A 19,196-nucleotide genomic window follows, 5' to 3' on the forward strand; every position below is an offset into this window, starting at 1 on the left:
CCTTTCCTGAATTTTCTAAACTCTTTTTTGAAGATTTTATTTATTTATTTTTAGAGAGGGATGGGAGGGAGAAAGAGAGAGAGAGAGAAACATCAATGTGCAGTTGCTGGGGGCCATGGCCTGCAACCCAGGCATGTGCCCTGACTGGGAATCGAACCTGCAATGCTTTGGTTCGCTGCCCGCGCTCAATCCACTGAGCTACTACAGCCAGGGCGAATTTTCTAAACTCTTTAATGAGCATGAATAGGTTTGACAGTGAATTCAAAAAATCAGGAAGCTAAATGAAAGGAAAAAAACAGAAAGGGAGAAAGGAAAGAAGGGAGGTGGGATAAAAGAGAGACAAGGAGAAACCCTGAATTAAATTTTCAAGTCCGGCACTCACTGAGATAGGCTCTGTGAATCTGTTTCTACCTGCTGAAGCTGTCTACAGAGGTAGCATAGGATATAATACCCTTTAACTCAGAAATTTTACTCTTAACTAAAACAAATAATTAGCTCCAGGACGTCCTTCAGGTGGGCCAGGCAAAGCAACAAGTAGTCGTGGTTGGCAGTGCTTGAGAACTGGAGAGCTGCGGTGGCTTTTCTATGGAGTTTGTCCACGGGCGGCAGAGTCCCGGCAGGGCAGGTGCCCAGTGATCGGCTCCCTTTGCTGTTCCCGCAAGGACGTGAATGGTAGTTTCCAGGGCACAGCACTAACCCTTCCACCAAGCAGCTGAGGCTGTCTGGGCATTTTATCCCAGTCACAGTTAGCTTGGACTGGGGCAGGACAGAACCGTGGCAGGAACCTCAGTGAACCCTGCTGTGAGCGGGTGGGGGAGGGGGTGACTGTTAGGAGATGACATGGGCTGACCCACATTCCCCAAACCTTCACAATCATAGAGCGAAAATGGCTGCTATCGCACCCACAAAGTATCCCGAACCCCAAAAGGGGGCACTTAGAAAACACGTGCCAAAGAAATCAGAGCCCCCACAGGTTCCAAATAACCGATTTTATTCGAGCCTCTGGGGGTGAGCAGGCCGCTCTCACGCCTCCTCCGATGTGTCCTGAGGACTCCGGGTCTGCGGCCTATTTTCTAAAGCAGAGCCGGAGCGGGAAACTCCTCAGATGCTTTATAAAACCGATTTTTTTGGAGGCTGGTGGGTTCCGTGGGGTGCCCTTTGGGTTTTCAGGTTCCCCTTGACTCTGGACGCTTTCTGTCTTGGGAATAACAGCACCAGCACAGCAGTGACCTCGTGGCTGAAGGTCCCTCTTCGAAGAAGTGTGGACTCCCATGCTGTCCTCCCTTACATGCGGGTCGCCCACTTTGGGGTGCAGGGGGGGATCAGAAACCCTCCGGTTCGGGCTGGGGGCTGCTGAGTGCTGGGGCTTGGCCAGGGGTGGGGACCAGGATGTTTGGGTCAGAAGGGTCCTGCTCAGGCTCTCAGTGGCAGGGTGGAGACCCCCTTTGAAGCCAGATGTGTCTGCGGAGCAGGAGGAAGGCTGCTGCTCGGCCCCTCCGCCCTCCAGGCTTGCTCTTCTCCAGGGCGCGGGCTGCTGATATTTGAGTCTGGGCGGCTGCGAGGCCTCCAGGGATGCGCTCTGCTTCCTGCCGTGGCCCTGGCCTGCCCTGGAGCACGAGGTTCTCGCCCTGCTGGGAGCCCTCTCTGCGGTCTGCGAGGCTCCTGGCCCCACCGTTTTCCTGTCCCGGAGGTTCCCACTGGAAGGCTCTCGGACCCTTTTTTGGCCACATGCAGGCCCTGCTGCAGGCCTGGGGTTCCTGGGAGCAGGGCGCTTGGCCCTAGGAGGAGCCTCTTTCTGGACATCCTGTCTTTCTCTGGGGCCGCCTGGTGGCCTGGCTCTCCGAAGCTTTGACCGATGGACGGAAAGACCCACGGGCTCCGATCCCTGGAGACCGCACCTCTCCAGAGCTCCAGCCTGTGTACAAAGTTTTGAGCTTTTTGTTTTGGGGGGTTCAATCCTCTGGGACTTCTCAGGGGACTTAAAGCCTGGCCTGGAGGCCTGGGCCTCACCAAGCCTTTCCTGCTGCTGTTGGAGCTCACAGGCTATGTATATTCCAGGGAGCTGCACTCTGGCAAAAGGCAGTGGGCCCGGATCTAACAAGTTGAAGAGCAAATGGGACTCCAGGATCAGCCACTGGCGCAGGTCCCACTTCGGATGCGCAATCTTCCGCCGCATGAGGGACTCCAGGAGGAATCGTTGGCCCTTCCTGTGCCCCGGCCACTTGGACGGGACGGGGTGGGCACTGGGAATACCCACCAGAGCTGTGGCAGCTTGGGGTGCTTGGCCACACAAGTCAGAGGGACAGGAGGAGGGCAGGTTCACGGAAGCAGCCAGAGAGCGTGGCTTCTGGAACCGCCAAGCCAGACCGGAGGCCTTCCCAGGATTCCTCTGTCGTCTTCTCTCGGGTTTAAGCGGGGCCTGCGCGGAGCCCGGACTGACGTCCTCTCTGTGCCTCCCGGCAGGGGCCATGCTCTGGCCGGCCAGAGGCTTTCCCTCCCCGCTGGAGAGCAAGAAGAGCTCCCCCTGGTGGGGGAGAGGTTTCACCTCAGGACAGGTGGCAAGGGACACCGCTCGTTCCTGTTCCATGGCCCCAGGCCCAGCCCCGGTGAGGACTGGGGGCACCTCAACCCCAGAACAGCCAGCTGGCGGGTTGCCTTTAGCAGCGTCCCTTTCTCTGACCTGGTCCTTGATTCCTCCCCCTGGAGCTCCGGGTTCTTCGGCATCCTCAGCCATGCACTTTGTCCGGCTCTCTACGTTCCGGGTTACCGCCGCATCCTCCTCTCCACCCTTTTTCTGGTTCTCTTGCCCTTGTGTCCGGATCTCTCCATCAGTTTGACCTCTTAACTGTCCTTGGTTCTCTCCCCCAGGAGCCTGGGTCTCTCCGCCATCCTCACCTGTGGGCCCTCTTAGGTTTCTCTCCCCTTGCATTTGAATTTCTGCCCCGTTCTCCCCTCCCATCTGCTCCTGGTTCTTCCACGCTGATGTACAGGTTTCCCCATGAACTTTAATTTTTAACAGTTTCTGGTTTGCTCCACTAAGTCTCTGGATCTTTCTATCATCCTCGCTTCCAACGTCTTCTGCATCATTCTTTCCTCCATTCTGCTCCCAGTTCCCCCTCCCCGGAGAACGATGGCTCTCCCCATTTTCACTGTCTAACTGTCCCGGGTTCTCCCGCTCGGGTCTCTGGGTCTCTGCACCATCCTCACCTCTCAGTTCTCGCTGGTCTCTCTTCTCTGGAACCTGCATTTCTGTCCCATTTTCACCTCCCATCTGCTCCTGGTTCTTCCACTCTAATACATGGGTCTTTGCATCGATATCACCTCTTAACTGACCCTGGTTGTCTTCCCCAGGCGCCCTGGTCTCTGTACCATCCTCACCTCCAGCTTCTCGATGGTTTCTTTTCTCTGGAGCTTCGTTTTCCCTTCCATTCTCACCTCCAGCCTGCTCCTCTTTCTTCCACTCTGCTGAGTGAGCTTCTCCATCAATTTTACTTGTTGATTCTCCCCAGTTCTCTGCATCAGATGCCTGGGTATTCACGCCATCCTTGCGTCTAATGTGTTCCTGATGTTTCCACTTTGGCGTGTGGGTCTTTCCATTGATTTCGTTGTTTAACTGACCCTGGTTTTCTGCCCCAAGTTCCGGGGCCTCTTTATCAGCATCACCTTTAACCGCTCTCGGATTTTCCATCTCGGGCCCCTGCATGTCTGTACTAGTCTCACCTCCAAACTGCTCCTGGCTCCTCCTGTCTGGTGGACGGGTGTCTACATGAGTGTTCCCTCTTAATTGTCCCTGGTTCTCTATCTCAGATGCCAGGGTATTTATACCATCCTCATCTCTGCCCTTCCTTCGGTCTCTTTTCTCTGGTGCCTGAATTTCTGCTCTACGATCACCTCCAATCTGGACCCAGTTCCCCCAACACGCTCTCTCAAATTCTCTGTCAACTTCAATCGCCACTGGTCCCTGGTCCTCCCACCACCGTGTCTGGATCACGACCCAGTCCTCCTCTCTTATCTCCTGGAGGCTCTTCCTTCCAGAGGTCTGGGTGTCCCCAGCATCCTTGCCCCCTTGCGGGCCCTGGCTTCCCCACACCACTCGAAATTCATGTCCTAGTTCTCCCGCAGCTTTCTCACTCCTTCCCCGATCCTGCTTCTCCCACCCTGGTGTCTGTATCTCTCTAGCATTCTCACTTTCAACATAGTCCTGTTTCCCCCAGCCCAGGGCCTTGGTCTCTACACCATGCTCTTGTTTTATCGCTCCCAGGTTCTCCCTCCCAGGTGTTTGGCTTTGCACGACATTCTCACCTCCAACCTGGCCCTTGTTTCCCCTCTCCTCCGCCTGAACTTCTGCACCAGCGTCATCTCTAGTCTGGTCTTGTTTCCCGCCCCATAGCGCCTGGAACTCCTCACCATTCTCACTGCCAGTCGGGCCCCGCCTCACCAACCCTCGTGCCTGGGTCTGTCCTTCATCCTGCCCCCTGGCCTCTTGCTCATTCTTCTCAAATACCTGAGTCTCTACTGCGTCCTCGTTTCTACTCTTATCCTGGTTCCCCCACTCTGAAGTTTGGTTCTCTGTGTCAACTTCACATCTTGACAGCTCCTGGTTGTCTACTGTGTGCGCCTGGTTTTCAGGGGAATTCTCACCTCCAGCCTTCTTCTGGTTTCTCTTGCCTAGTTTCTGAATTTTGGCTGTATGCTCCGCTCCCATGTGGCCTGGGCCCTCCCACCCTGGTGTCAGGATCTCTCCATCACTTTTCCTTATCCCTGGTCTCTGACTTTCCCACTCTAGGCCCTTAGTCTGTGCACTGTCCTCCATCCCCAAGTTTCTTGGGAGCTGCCTGCCAGACACCTCAGTCTCCCGAGCGTGCTCCGCACTGCTGTCTCTCTGGTTCCCCCACTCCGGAGCCTGAGTGTCTCTAATATCCTCTCTGCCTAGCTTCTGGCTGTCCATCCCTGGTGCCCAGGCCTCTGGTGGGCAGTTCCAGATGCGCATTCCCACGTGCTGGTTAGGAGGAAAAGGCAGAGATTCTCTGGAGCAGCACTGAGGCCTCTGAGAAGGGAGGTTTGGGAGGACGGCGGCTAACGTCGTGGAGGTGGGATGGGAGCACAGGCTGACAGCCGGCTCCAGTGGCACTAATTTTTGGGGGGAGTGGGCCAGCGGTTGCTCCATCCTTTGATAATACACGTCCAGGTCAGGCAGCAGTGACCTGCCAATCAGGGGAGCGCGCTCGTCACGGAGACACCAGGGTACGTGCCATACCCTGGAACCGTCCTGAGGGAGCACACAGGTGCTTGAAAAAGAGGTGGTGCAAAGGGTGGTCTTTGAAGGGGTGTGGAAGTCCCGAGGTGGGCACTGGCATCGGCGCTGCCAAGAGAGCAGGTATCGGACCCCTGATTCCCGGAGGCTCCTCCGGGATCCCCTCCTCTTCTTTTGTGCCCACTGCCGCACGCGAGCATCCGGGCCCCGGCACTTGCCAGAACTGCAGAATACTTTAGAGGTCGGCGCCAAACAAGTGTCACGTCTCATGGAGGGCACTGCCCACTTCTGCGGTGGCACCTATAGGTGAGAACAGAGAGGCAAAATCCTTGCACACATCATCTTGCACACACACCCGTCATTCAGAAGTGGATGCTGGGGCTTGGGAAAGGGGGGCTCATTTCTTTAAAGGCAAACAGTAGTCATTCATTCAAGAAAGAGAAAACATTTACTCCAGGCCAGGTGTTACTCTAGATGGTAGAGGTACCACCATGGACAAAACAAATCCCTTCTAGACATGGAGAGAGAAGAGCCAAGGATACCACATAATGTTAGAGCTGTGTTAACTCCGATGCAAATAAAAGCAGAAAGGGAATGGGGTTCGCTCCATTAGACAGGTAGTCAGAGAAGGCCTCTCAGAGATGGTGACATTTGACAAGGGAAGTGATACAAACCACGGGACCCCTGAAGAAAAAGCATTGTAGGTGCAGCAGATATTAGTGCAAAGGCCCTGAAGACAAAACAAGGTCATGTACACAAGAAGAGCAAGGAAGCCCATGTGGTCAGAATGGAATGAGTGATGAGAATGCTGAGAGATGAGGTCAGAGAGAAACATAGGGGCAGATCATGCCGTCCTTGGAGCTGAAGTTACGAGTTTGGATTTTATTCCAAGTTTGATGGGGAGTGTATTCTTAAGAGCCATTACTGGGTTTTGAGTGGCCAAGTGCAATGATCTGCTTGTAAAAGTTTGTTCTGGCCTACAAGCATAATGTTAGGTGTAAGCCAGGTGCAAAAGAAAGCGTACTAGATGATTCCATACAGAGAAAAAGCAGTCTGTGTAACTGGAAATCAGCACACTCGTGCCTGCAAGCTCCTGAGCTGCTGGTAGTGGTCCACGTCTTAACTGGGTGCTGCACATGGATGTGTTCAGTGTGGGAAAATTCATTGATGTATACGCTTATAATCTGTATGTGTATTACCCTTGGATTAAAATTTTTAAAAAGAGACAGAGAGAGAGGGAGAAAGAAAGAGAGATAGAAAGAAAGAAAGAGAGAGAGAGAGGAAGGAAGGAAGGAAGGAAGAAAGGAAGGAAGAAAGGAAGAAAGAAAGAAAGAAAGAAAGAAAGAAAGAGGGAGTGAGTGGGGGAAAGAGAGAGCGAGAGCATGCAATTGATTCTGTCGGCCACACGGAGCCCTGTGGCTGGGTGAGAGAGGTGGTGGGGACCAGGCAGAAGGCAGTGCCTGCAGTCCAGGTGAGACACAAGGGAGCTCTGCGCAGGTGGCTCTGAGAAGTGAACACATTTGAGATACAGTCTGCAGGTAGAGCCCGGAGGACTTACAGATGGGTTGAACGTGTGGAGTGAGGAAAAGGGGAGTCCAGGGCGACTGCTGGGTTTGGGGCAGGATGACGTTCTCCCTGACCAGCCTGAGTTCCCCAGGATCAATCATGTCTGTACAGGGGCCATAGAACAGGATCTTCATAAACAAGTGACTGAAACAACCAGGGTGCTGAGGGAAAAAGGTGTGTGGGGCCCCTCACCTTGATGACTTTCTTCATGCTGGGGTGGGTCCTGGTGACCTGGTGCCAGTAGTGCCGGACCTGCCAGATCAGAAAGAGGCAGAGGACAAGCAGGTTGCCACAGCACCGAGGGCTTCTGCAGCTGTGATCCTTGGAGAGCAGGCCCGACACCGGCTCCCACTCAGGGCCCTGGAATGGCCCCACCACGATACAGGCACCCAGCAGTGACAGCAACATGAAAAAGCTTGACCTAAGGGTCAGGCAGATGGCATTAGGCAGTTGGAGGGCAGGACTGATACAGCTGGTTCCCCAGCCAGTTCGGGGTGGGGTAACCCTGCCTCCTAGCACCTGTCACTGAGGCCACCTCACAAAGAAGCCTGATCCTCCAGCCTCAGCTCCAGCTGCTGAACCTGGCCAGAGCTGGCTAACGTGCCCGTGCTCGGAGAAGGTGAGGGCAACGCTGGGGAACTGGCCAAAAGCAAATAAGAAGAAGGATTTTTTTTAAATAATCTGTCCTCTGGAGTGAAGAGGCTAAATTCCCCCTTGGATGATGGGTGATGTAACTTGTGGTCTACTTATTTCCTTCTTCCTATTAGATACTTTTATCCATTTGTCCATGTCTATCCAATATCAAACATTTAATGGACACCATACTGAACATGAGTATTCTTTTTGACCACTCAGAATTGCTTTTCCCATCTCAGGGTTAGTGTTGGCGGGAGGACAAATGCTACCCTGAATAAGTGTTACTGTCTTTCAACCAAAGATTATATTCAAAATACTGAATAACAGAGCAGGCAGGAATACCACCTTGTTGGAATGGGCCAAGGCTTCACTCTTTAATAACTGTGTGGTAAGTGGCCCCTGGGGTCCTGGGAGAAGGGCATCACCTATTTACCAACCATTTGGGAAGTATTTCTCTATTTTAGGAACCCAATATGCTACACAATATACCTTGGCTGAATATCACCCCAGCTTATACCTGATACTCTCTCACAGACCCAGGGTAGTCAATGAGTGAGGAGTGACCTTAGTCTGGCCAAATGGGCTTTCTTTGTCAGGGCTCTAAGTATCAAGGACAAAGATTCAAAGTAGGAATACGAAGCTGGCGATAAAATGAAAAGCAGATCATGGCAGCTGGGAAACAGCCCAGCTCTATCAGTTAGGCCTTGATGTTGCTAGGAGCTGGCCTGACAATGGTAGTTGGGCCCTGGTGTTCTGCTAAACATAAACAATTTCATAAAACATCAATATCAGATGAAGCCACTCTAACTGTGAAAATGAAGACAAAAATAAGACCAGTCTTTAATCATGTCTGAACACAGACAAAAACACGAATGTTGTTGGAAGTGTAAAAATAACCAAACATCCCCTTATCCTGACTGATATGAATGGCTGCTAGTTCTTCACCAATTCCAGCTTTAGATTCACTGCATCTCTTCCACCTTGTAGATAAGATTTGTTACAATGTCCAACCATAGGATTACTTACACTTCCTGACAGCCTCTAATCTAGAGCAAATACCACTTCCTCAAACCCTCCCTAAAATCACCTAACATAAGCCCAAACCCTGTATTAAATATTTTCCAACACCCTCTCATTGAGAAGTCCCACAGTTCCTTAAGGTGTGCATTCTCCCTTTCTGCAACCAGTAATAACTTTGCAGGCATGTTCTTGGTGGTCTTTGGCTGGAGGACATTGACAGTGAAGTGAGACTGCAGGACTGGTTCTGCTGTCACTGTCAGCCCCCCCTTGAACCTCTGGGCTGCACTACAGAATCTTTTCCCGAATTCCTTTTTGGTTGCGTGTTTCCAAAGGTCCCTAAGTGCAACAGGGACGCCCTTTGGGCCTGGCTTTGTGCCAGAAGATAGGTATCGACTGTGTCCAAGGCAACTACAAACCCTGCTCTCACAGCACTCTGTGTGGTTGGACAGGTGGACACCGAATGAAGATGAGGTCAACAAGTGCTGCAAAGGGCAAGCACAAGGGGCGTGTGGGTCCATTAACAAGGGCAATAACCTCGCCTGGGTCATCAGGGAGGTGTCACTGAAGAGGTGATGAATAGGAGTTAGCCAAGCAGAACAGTGGAGCACATCACCCCCGACAGAAGGTGAGGAAAGGGATTGGAGAGATCGGGGTGTGCTTAGGGTACAGAAAGAAGCTGGGTGGGGCTGTACCATAGAGGTGAGGCAGAGACTACTGAAGAGGGAGCTAATAAGCCGTGGCAAGGATTTAGGTTTTTAAGCACAGAAGTGAGGTAAAAAGCAAATTCCTACAACAGGTTGATCCTGATCATATGTCAATGTTTATTACTAGCAAGGAAAACAGCGAGATACAAACAGGTGGGCTAGTTCTGAAAGACTATGGAAATTAAGTAATTATACAGGTGGGAAATATAATTAATTAGGTAAAGTGTACTGTCTCATACTCTTGGTCATAAAAACATCAAGTCCCTCTCAGCCATTACTGAAGACATGTGGGACGTGATGGTCCACGATGCCAGGTATGCCAAATGGCAATCAGAGATTGTTATAAAAGACAATAAGAAGCAAATGATAAGGACACATCTATTTGTGTCCTGAACTGGAATAATAAGGTTTCATTCCCCCAACAGTGGTGGGTGATAAGTCCAATTCATATAGCAGCAAGAAAGAGGATCTAAGAGAGGTGAGAAGCAAAGTCAAAATCACAGGTTCTGCTCTTAAATAGGAGACATCAATAAACATTTCTTAATTTGAAGGCAAACTTTGTTTTTTGATAGTCATGAATGATTTGCATGAGGTGAAGTTAATGGGGATATTTTTGATGTAGTAAATGTAAAGTCCTGGAGCCCGTTCAACCTATGCGGTTGCCCAGTGCCATGGCTCACCTCAGGCAGAGCAGCCGGATTTCATGGAAATAACCCAGGCCCATAGCCCAAAGCACCAGGTTCAGGTCTGGCTCGGCCACTTCTTCACTCTGTGATGTGGGGTAAGCAGCTTCCCCTCTCTGAGCCTCAGTATCTTTAAAATGAAGGGGTTGGGCTGCATAATTTCTAACAGTCTTTCCAGTTCTCTACCTCTAGGTTTCCAAAGGAATTAAGCGAAAGGAGGCTTTAATGGTCCAGTTTTGGCTAGATTCAAACAGGTCCCAAACTATGCCTGGTATTATGTTGGAGAGAGATAAAAAAGGACTGTAAGATTCAGACAGAACCTCTTGAAAGTGGGGAGGCATGAGTCCAGCCTTAAATACTGGGGAGTTGGCGAAACATAGAACAGTACGCTGGCCAGGAGAAAACGGATGTCCTACGAGATCTCCAAACTCAACCAGACAGGAACCCAACTTCCATCCCCAAACCTGCTCTTTCCTGAATTCCCTACTCAATTGATTCCATTTCTGGTAGACTCCCCTCCCCATCAGAGATTTTAACAACGATCTCTGAATATGAACGGAAACATTTAGGACTACCTATCGTTATCTCCATACCTTTCCCTCACCAGTAACGGGTCAAAAAGATGATTTTGAATACAAGAATGTGCTGAAACATAAGCTGACAATGGAATAATGACACCACTGAAACTCTTGGTATTTTTTTTTAAATGTTCAACTCGTTTCTGCCGATAATGCATAGCAGAATGAAGATAAACACGGCAAAGGGGGCTCCCCCACTCAGCACTGAGAGCACTCCCCGCGCCCCCTCCCAGCAGCGAGACCCGCCCACTCTCAGTGACTTCACTTCCGCTTCCTGCCGCGAGCGCGGCCATTTCTACTTCGTCCGTGCGACTTCCCGGCAGTGCGGAGCGCTCCTCCTCTGACGTCCTGGGTGCTTCTTAAGGGGAAGTGAGGCCGCGGAAGCGCAGCGATGGTGAGTGCATGTGCCTGGCCCGAGGGCCGGGAAGCGGGAGACTCGGAGTTCGGTTCACTCACTAGCCTGAAGGGGCTTAAAATCTGCTCCGTCTGACCGCTGGGCTGAGACTCAAAGTTCCGGCAGCTGCGTAGCCTCGGCCTCCCAGCCCGGCGTCTGAGCTCCGGCAGCCGCTCGATCCCAACAGCCCCCTGGAGGTTACAGCTTCGGAAGTCTTAGGGTCCCAATTATTGTGACCGGGGTGGGGGTGCAGCAGTCTGGGCGTGCAGCCGAAGGCCTCTGGTTAGGCGAGGCGGGCATGGTCCGACCTGGGAGAAAGAGCCAACCCACGTGGATGAGGATAGAAAGTTGGACGAGAACACTTGACTCAATTTTTTTAAATTTAGGGGATGGGGATCTCTAGAGAATGGTGTGGAACCCTGAATTCGGGCCAGTCTCTCCTACCCCGCTTCCCTTTGCTGATGTTTGGGAGAGAGAGATCTCCATGGATCTGCGCCTAGTGCTCGCCGCTAGTTACACGTGCCGGGGACCTAAAGGAGCCTTTGATGTGGGGATGTGGGGAACGTGGAGGATTCTCGAGCCCCGCGGAGCATGGAGTAAAGCAAAGGCTCCTCCTGCGAGGTAGCAGTCTCAGAAATCAGAGATCCTGGTATCACCATGTGCGGTTCCTCCGAACTGTTGGTGGTCTCCAACCTTTAATCAAACTGTGTAGCCTGGTAGCTAGTTTAGGTTGGCATTTGTTGAGGAAATAGTATGCAAAGTACTTCCATTTACGTAATGAGTTTAATCCTTCCCATAGAGCTTGGATCCAGGTGGGTATCATCCCCCTTCACTTTCCCAACCCCTTCCACCTGCCTCATTTTGAAAGTAGCACTTGGCAGAGCCTAGAACTTGAAGCTTCTAAACCAGTGCTTGTCTTAACACACTTCGGTGAAGTTTTGCAATTGATGGTCTCAGGTTGAACATAAGAGAAATTTCCCTCAACTTGTAAAGCGGGAAATGCACTGCACGAGCATGTTGTGCGCATTGAATTAAATGAGATATTGCACGATGAACACCTAGTCCTAATAATACCTGGTACGGAACGAGTGGTCACAGTATTTGTTCAATCAAAACCTTGCAGTTTGGGGCTGTCTGGTATAAGGAGACCAAACTGCTGGAGCTAGAGGCTAAAGTTAGCCAGTGGTATGATTTTCTTCACTCCTTTAGTTAACCCTTGAAAAAGTTAAAAGGTGGATAAATACAGTGAGGAATTTCAGATGCTATTTATGAGATAAGTAGTTTGGTTATAAAGTTGAGCCGACCTTCTGTTGTTGATATTAAACAACAAAGTCTGATATTAAAGCAATAAAATGATTCCTCTTTGATGGTGGTTTGGTCTCCTGAAGTCCTCTTCTTTTTGGCTCTTGATGTTTATTCAGACTTGAGAATACTTACTTCCCAATATGGGTTGTTGGAAGCCACAATGGAAATACCTGCCATTTCTAAGAAGTAACTTTGAGGAGTGATTGGCATTCCACTGTTGTTGGGTCTTTGTTGAGGAGGAGGAGGATTTTTGGTGAGAATTATATTTTGATAGGTTAAGGACAAATGTGCTTTCTCAGGTAGCTGCCAAAAGGATAAAGATACATAACTTCAGACTCATAGATGGGAAAATAGTGCAGAAAAATAATAATGAACACAAAGGAAGAAAAGAAAAAGAAACAATATGTGGGACCAATATAAAGCGCAAAAAGATTTAAACTCAATGTTTACCTAATTTACCCAATCAGTACTTAGGTAAATATAAAAAGGGACTAAATGCTCCAGTTGAGACAGTTTGAAGTAAAAAGAATGAAAAAGATACGCCAATTTAAAAAGTATAGTGCAGCCTATGTAAACCTCAGAAAGAAATGATCTGTAAAGATAGAGAGTGGCCCCAAAATACGGGACAAATATGAAAATGACATAATTACAAAAAGAAATAGATATGCAATCATGCATCATTTAAGTATATCATCGTTAGATTATGAAGCCAAAACATTGTATGGAAATGGAGGATTTGAACAGCACTGTGAGTAAACGTGATCTAGGGGTCATAGTGTAGTAAATACTGTACCTGATGCGTATAGAAGACACTCCTCAAGCAAGGAACCCGGGTCATAGTGCAAGTTCAACAAATTTTAAAAGGCTGTTAATAATACAGACCATGTTCTCCCAACCAAATGCAAATAAATTAGGAATTTATTTGATAATCAGTGACAAAGTGTTTGGAAAGATGTAAATAACTCTGGGAAAATAAAGAAAGTGTGATGGAAATTTGAAAACAACTGAACAATAATGAAAATACCAGATACCAGAGCATGTAGAATACAACTAAAGTAGTATTTGGAACCTAAAATGCTTATGTTGGGGTAAAAGAACTAAAAAGGTAAGAAAAGAACAAAAGGGCAAAGTAACCCCAAAGGAAGCAGAAATTACTGAAATAGAAGATAGATGTTAATGTTACAAGATGGACAAAATCAGGACGATTCTCTGAAGCCCCTGTAGTGAAATTGATGAGAAAATGAGCATAAAGGCAGACATACACAAGGAGTGACAGCGCGGAGGAGACGCAATCTGCAGGCGTTAGAAAGAAAGGGTAGTGAGCACAATTCGATACCTATAAACAGAATTTTATTTTTTCTTTTATTTGCTTTTTAATGTAATCTTTATTGTATTTATTTTACATTACCTTTTAGTTCCATTATATCAAAACATAGAATTTTAGACTAAACAAGTGACTGAAAAAAATATAATTATCAAAACCAATTCAAGTAGAAATTTTAAAAAACTTGAAGAGTACACTGAGCTAAAATTTTTTAACCAGGAGAAAACTCTACCAGGGCTGTCCAGCCCACGGGCTGCATGTGGCTCAGAATGGCTATGAATGCGGCTCAACACAAAACTGTAAATTTACTTGAAACATTATGAGATTTTTTGGTAATTGCGTGTCGCAGTGTATTTAATGTGTGGCTCAAGACAGCTCTTATTCCAGTGTGGCCCAGAGACGCCAAAAGCCCCTGCATGTCTAGACCTAGTTCATTGTATAGCTTTACTGAGATAATTTACATACCACAAGGTTAATTTGTTTAAAGTTTATAATTCAGTGGTTTTCATATATTTATAGTTGTACAACCACCACTGAATTGAGTTTTAGAGCATCTTTATTATCCCCAAAGAAACTTTAATGTCCGTTAGCCAATGGATATAAAGTCTTATTTAAGTTGTTTTTATCTCAAGAATGCAAAATTGGTTTAACATTAGGAAAACTAAAAATTAAAGAAAAGTTTTATTTACCTGAGTCACTACAAAAAAAAAAATCTGACACATTTCGCCAATTAATTTATAAAAGGAAAAATTCTTAGCACACTAGGAAATACAGTGAATTTTTTTATCTTGAATTATCTAGGAATAAGTCTAAAAGGTATTAAGGGTTTTGGAGAAATAATAAAGCTTTATCTGAAAGCATTAAAGCATTAGTATATATATTATAATGATTTGGCAGGTTCTGCATCCTAAAGGTGGTTTACCAGAATTAGTGTTACATCAAATCTATGAATCAGACAGATTGCCCCAGCAGGCTTTTTTGTGGGCCTTGAAAAGCTAATTCTGAAATGTTTGGAGAAGAGCAGACAGATAACAAGGCGGCTTTCTTACCCACTTCTCCAGGGAATCCTCTAGCCCTCACCTAATTCCCCATCACCCAGGCAGGGATCGTGACAGATGCACCCGGTGCCATGTGTTAAGGACCAGGTGTCTTGGTGAAATCTGCCCTTGATGTCACTTCCCCTGGCATCATTCCTGTGTTACTTCCTGCTTCTCCAGGGGTGGGTCATTTCAGTCTCAAGAGACCGCCAAGGCAGATGCAACTGTGAGAGTTCCCACCTGGCCACCGCTTGCGGGTCAGCTGCCTGTCTATAGTTGGCGGTGCTACATGCCGCCTGCGAGGTCCGGTCCCAAACCCAGAGTCGGGCCACACTGCCGCTGGCAAACCACAGGGTGCATGTGATGGTGGCGTGGAGCTGCATTTGGGTTATATAGGTAATAAAAATACATTTGTAAAAAGAATCACAGGGAAAACAAATGAGAAATTAATGAAAATGGTTAAACTTGAAACTCGGAAGGAATAGTGAGGGTGGATCCCATCCAGTTTGTTCCCTGCATGGGTTATTTTGAAGCAGACTCCAATGACATAACATTTTACCCATAGGTGTTAAGGTATATATCTATAAAATAAAGACTTAACAACCGCAATGCCACTGTAACACTCCAACATTTAATAATTCCTTAATAATAAATATCTAGTATTAGAATCAAAGTCTTGATCAGATTTCTTTATTTTTTCCCTAAGACTACTCGATCATAGATGTTTTGTTCTTCGAAAGGGGGCAATAAGCACCTGTTACCTTTTGTAGTGTCAGTACCTGTTAATCCCTGTCTGGATCCATTAACTAATGTCTGGATGGGTTAATTAATAAAATATAGGTTATAAGGTGGCGATGCTTAATTGTGTCATTCTTTAGTAGGTGGAGATAATGGGACCGGGGAAACGTCTCATCTGCTCCTTGGTGACATGGTGGTGTGGTCTGTGCGGGAAAGGCAGGGGGTGCGGTACTGGTCGCCAGGTCTCAGAGCACTGTTGGCTCACCGGCATGGCTTTGACTTTGGAAACATCAGATGTTTTATATATTTGAAAAATAAAATGTAAAAGAATGCTTTTTAAAAAACAGACTGAATACAAAGGAATCTTAGTTGTATATCAAATTGATAACCACGTGGAAAATTTTTAATTAAATAACTTTTAAATATAATACTCCGACCTGATGGTTTTAGGCAGATATATTCTAATAACAGAAAGCAATTTTAAGTTTGATGAGCTTGTTGTTGGTTGAGGCAATATTGTTCAATAGTGATTCTGAAGTCATTTTGTATGTTATTGTAGGGTTGAATAAATGAGAAAATACTTTGATGTTTTAGAAACAAGGGTTCTTACTGAGGGCGAAGGGAAATTCAAACACTGAATGGGGAAAGGAGGGAGGAAACTTTAACTTTGACTCAGTAAACTTGGGGTGGAGTATGGGAGTCCGAATTTGAAGGCTACCCCCACATGGCTCACAGATGCTGCGCCTTGAGAGCCCATTTTTAATCCACGCGCTGTGGCTTTACTCGGCATTAGGCTAAAGAGAGGCAAGTTAAAAGGTGTACATTATTGTATCTATTATTTATGCATTATTAGATTGTGTGATTACTAACCTTTTTTTAATCCTAATTCAGTTTCTCTGAGTTGGGAGCGTGCAGGCCAGTGGCATTTGTTAAGCGTGTGTTTGGGGATGAGGGAGCCGGGAAGCTGACCGTTGTGCCTCGGTTGTTGATTACGCTGACACTTGTCTGGGACAAGTTCCGGTTCCGTTTCACTGGTGCCTTGTCCCCCACCCACAGACCGAGGCTGATGTGAACCCGAAGGCCTACCCTCTCGCAGACGCCCACCTCACCAAAAAGCTCTTGGACCTCGTGCAGCAGTCATGTAACTACAAGCAGCTTCGGAAAGGAGCCAACGAGGGTAAGGGGGCCGGACGTTCGGGGCGGGCGTCGCCGGCACCGGTCCTGTCCGGGCCCAGCCCGGATGTGCGGTGCGGAGGGAGGGCCGGGTGCTCCTGACCGGGACTGGTGAGAGGGCGCGGGAGCGGCGTTTTGGCATCAGATGCTAACGGTTAGTGGACTGAGAATTTTTTTAGATCCACCAGCTGTTAACCTTTTGTCTGTCACAGGCACCTTCTAAGGAAAGGGAGAGCCAGAATTTGGACTTGGGCAGTGTTGCTCTGGGGCCCGTGCGCTTGGCAAGGGCCCCCCAGTAACGCAGGGTGCGGTCCGTGGGCTAGCAGCGGACTGCAGAGATAAGCGGTCAGGAGTGAGCATTTGAATGGCGCTGTGTGGTGCCGCGGGTCCTCGGTGAGGGGCACGTGGGGTGAGCTGAGGCCGGCCGGGGCGGTCAAGCCCTCGCGGAGCTGAGTCTGGAAGTGCCGGGGCACGCGGCTTCGTGCCGGCGGGCTGTGTGTGGGCGTCCGGTGGGCCGGGCAGGAGATGGCGGTGGTGTGGACGGGCGGTGCCGAGGAGAGGAGGGGAGAGAAGGGGTCCGTCGGATACAGGGTGTGCTCTGGCGGAGCTGGGGGCGAGGGTGGGGTTTCAGAAAGGCCTTGCGGGCGGCCGGCTGGTGACCGGATCCCTTATCACCTTCCAAGGCCGCCACGGGACACCAGGACAGAGCACGGCTCGTGCCTGGGGGACTTGCCCGGCTTTCTTCCACCTGGATTTCTTTTCCTCAGAAACTGACATTACGTCATTACGTCATTACGTCGTTATGTCATTACAACTTCCCTGCCCAAACCCACCTCACCTGTTGGCCTCGCGTCCTTCTGTCCGCAGCCACCAAAACGCTCAACAGAGGCATCTCTGAGTTCATCGTGATGGCCGCCGACGCAGAGCCCCTGGAGATCATCCTGCACCTCCCACTGCTGTGCGAAGACAAGAACGTGCCCTACGTGTTCGTGCGCTCCAAGCAGGCGCTGGGGCGGGCCTGTGGGGTCTCCAGGCCCGTCATCGCATGTTCTGTCACCATCAAAGAGGGCTCGCAGCTGAAGCAGCAGATCCAGTCCATCCAGCAGTCTATTGAAAGGCTCTTGGTCTAAACGGGTGGCGTCCGCCACACTCTGCCGCGGGCACCTTCCCCTAGGTTGTGTATTATATTGTCTGTGTTAACGTGTAGTATTTTCCGGCCGCCTTACATTGTTATATTGTTCTGGTAAATCTAGTGTTTGCATTTTTTATTACGTTTTCTGTCTTGCAGGTTGTCACCCACCCCTGCCCTAAATCTCCCCTTCCACCTTCTCTCTGCCACCTTTCTCCTCTTGTGGCAAGGGAACCAAGGCCCCCTGTAGGTGGGAGCAGAGCGGTGACGCCCTTCAGAGGCAGGGACGAGCCAGGATGGAGATCTGGTCCCAGCTCTCGGGCACGGACCCCTTTCTGTGTGCGGGCGTGGTGAAGTAAACACCACCCGCGTGATTTCCCTCATGCCAGCGTGTGGAATCATTCCATGTGCATTTAAGTGGTCTAGGAGGCTCCTGTGCTCTCCAGGGATCGTGTGTCATTCGGGGAGGAAGCATGTGCCCTGTGAGGTTTTCAGTTGTGTGCCCACATGGCATCTGCTCATGTACCTCTGCCATTCGTTTTTGGTGATGTGATATGATGTTACGTCGGCCTGCCCCACCCCCACCTGTGCCCCTGAGGGTGGCGGGACAGCAGCATACCAGAAAGATGTGTGCTGCTAAATTCTAGGCGTGGCCTGTGCTGGTGAGATGGGCCGTTGACCCAGGTCTTAAAGGAGCCCAGAATGACAAGAGAAAACAGGACCAACTGGTCCTGGAATGAAGGATTCTGGGCAAGTCTCGGAGGCCTGGAAGCTACGACAGAGATAACGGAAGGAATCCAAGGAAACATCCTCTCTGGTGAATGGAGAGTTCTTCAGTGGACGCTTGGCACCTGCTCTGAGAGCCCTTACCCCTGTTTCCTGCCATGATGTGGGTCAGATGTATGTGTCTTTATCACATTAGAAGGACAGTGCTAATGTATCATTCTTATGAGAGTCCCAGTAAAGAAATATATTCATATTCCAATGTGAAGAAAGAGTGTGATTCTTGGCAGGGCTCCAGCTACTACTTGCAAGGAGAGCTGTTCATTATAAGAATGGTGTGAGTTTCCTGGCTTCCCACAAAGAAGCTGTGCAAAAAACATCACTCCCCGATGGTTTCTGGCAGTTCCAAATGCCTTGTGCAGACTTCACGGTCAAGGTGTTGCTATCACCCCAGAGCAGGATTTCTCGCCCTGGGCACTCTGACATTCTGGGCTGGACAGTCCCTGTGGTGTAGGGGCTGCCTGTGTGTTGTGGAAGGTAGAGCGGCATCCCTGGCCTTGACCCACTAGATGTCATGGCAGCCCTGAGCCCTCCCTCCAGACATTGATACATGTTCCCTGGTGGCACCATCGCCCCGAGTTAAGAATCACTGTTGCAGAACTAGGGCTTCTAGTAGCCCCTGGAACATACCAGTGGGGGTGGGGGGGGGGTGGTATTGGTGACTGAAGCCACTGCCACCTCACCTGCCTCGTCTACATTTCGTGTCACAGAGGAAGTGTGCTGTGAGAGCCTCCTACCTCAGCTTGAGACATTACCTTACAAAGAACAGATAACTGGTTCCTGAATGGCCAGGTTAATGAGCCTGCATTGTGATTGGTTTCCTCACTGCCAGCTCTGCCGTGAACCCACTCCAGCAAAAAGCAACCTGGGGG

General features: G+C 49.3%; 1 protein-coding gene across 1 annotated transcript; it reads left to right on the top strand.

The window, feature by feature from the left end:
* The first annotated feature begins 10,718 nt into the window (after positions 1-10,718).
* Positions 10,719-18,526, top strand: SNU13 (small nuclear ribonucleoprotein 13). The gene is made up of 3 exons (XM_045834940.1): positions 10,719-10,835; positions 16,296-16,416; positions 17,280-18,526. Exons 1-3 carry the CDS (start codon positions 10,833-10,835, stop codon positions 17,540-17,542), a joined length of 387 nt encoding a protein of 128 aa, XP_045690896.1. The 5' UTR covers positions 10,719-10,832; the 3' UTR covers positions 17,543-18,526.
* Positions 18,527-19,196: the final 670 nt, after the last annotated feature.

This window comes from Phyllostomus hastatus, unplaced genomic scaffold, assembly GCF_019186645.2.
Source record: "Phyllostomus hastatus isolate PE091 unplaced genomic scaffold, TTU_PhHast_1.1 phas_contig_198, whole genome shotgun sequence".
Lineage (NCBI taxonomy): Eukaryota > Metazoa > Chordata > Mammalia > Chiroptera > Phyllostomidae > Phyllostomus > Phyllostomus hastatus.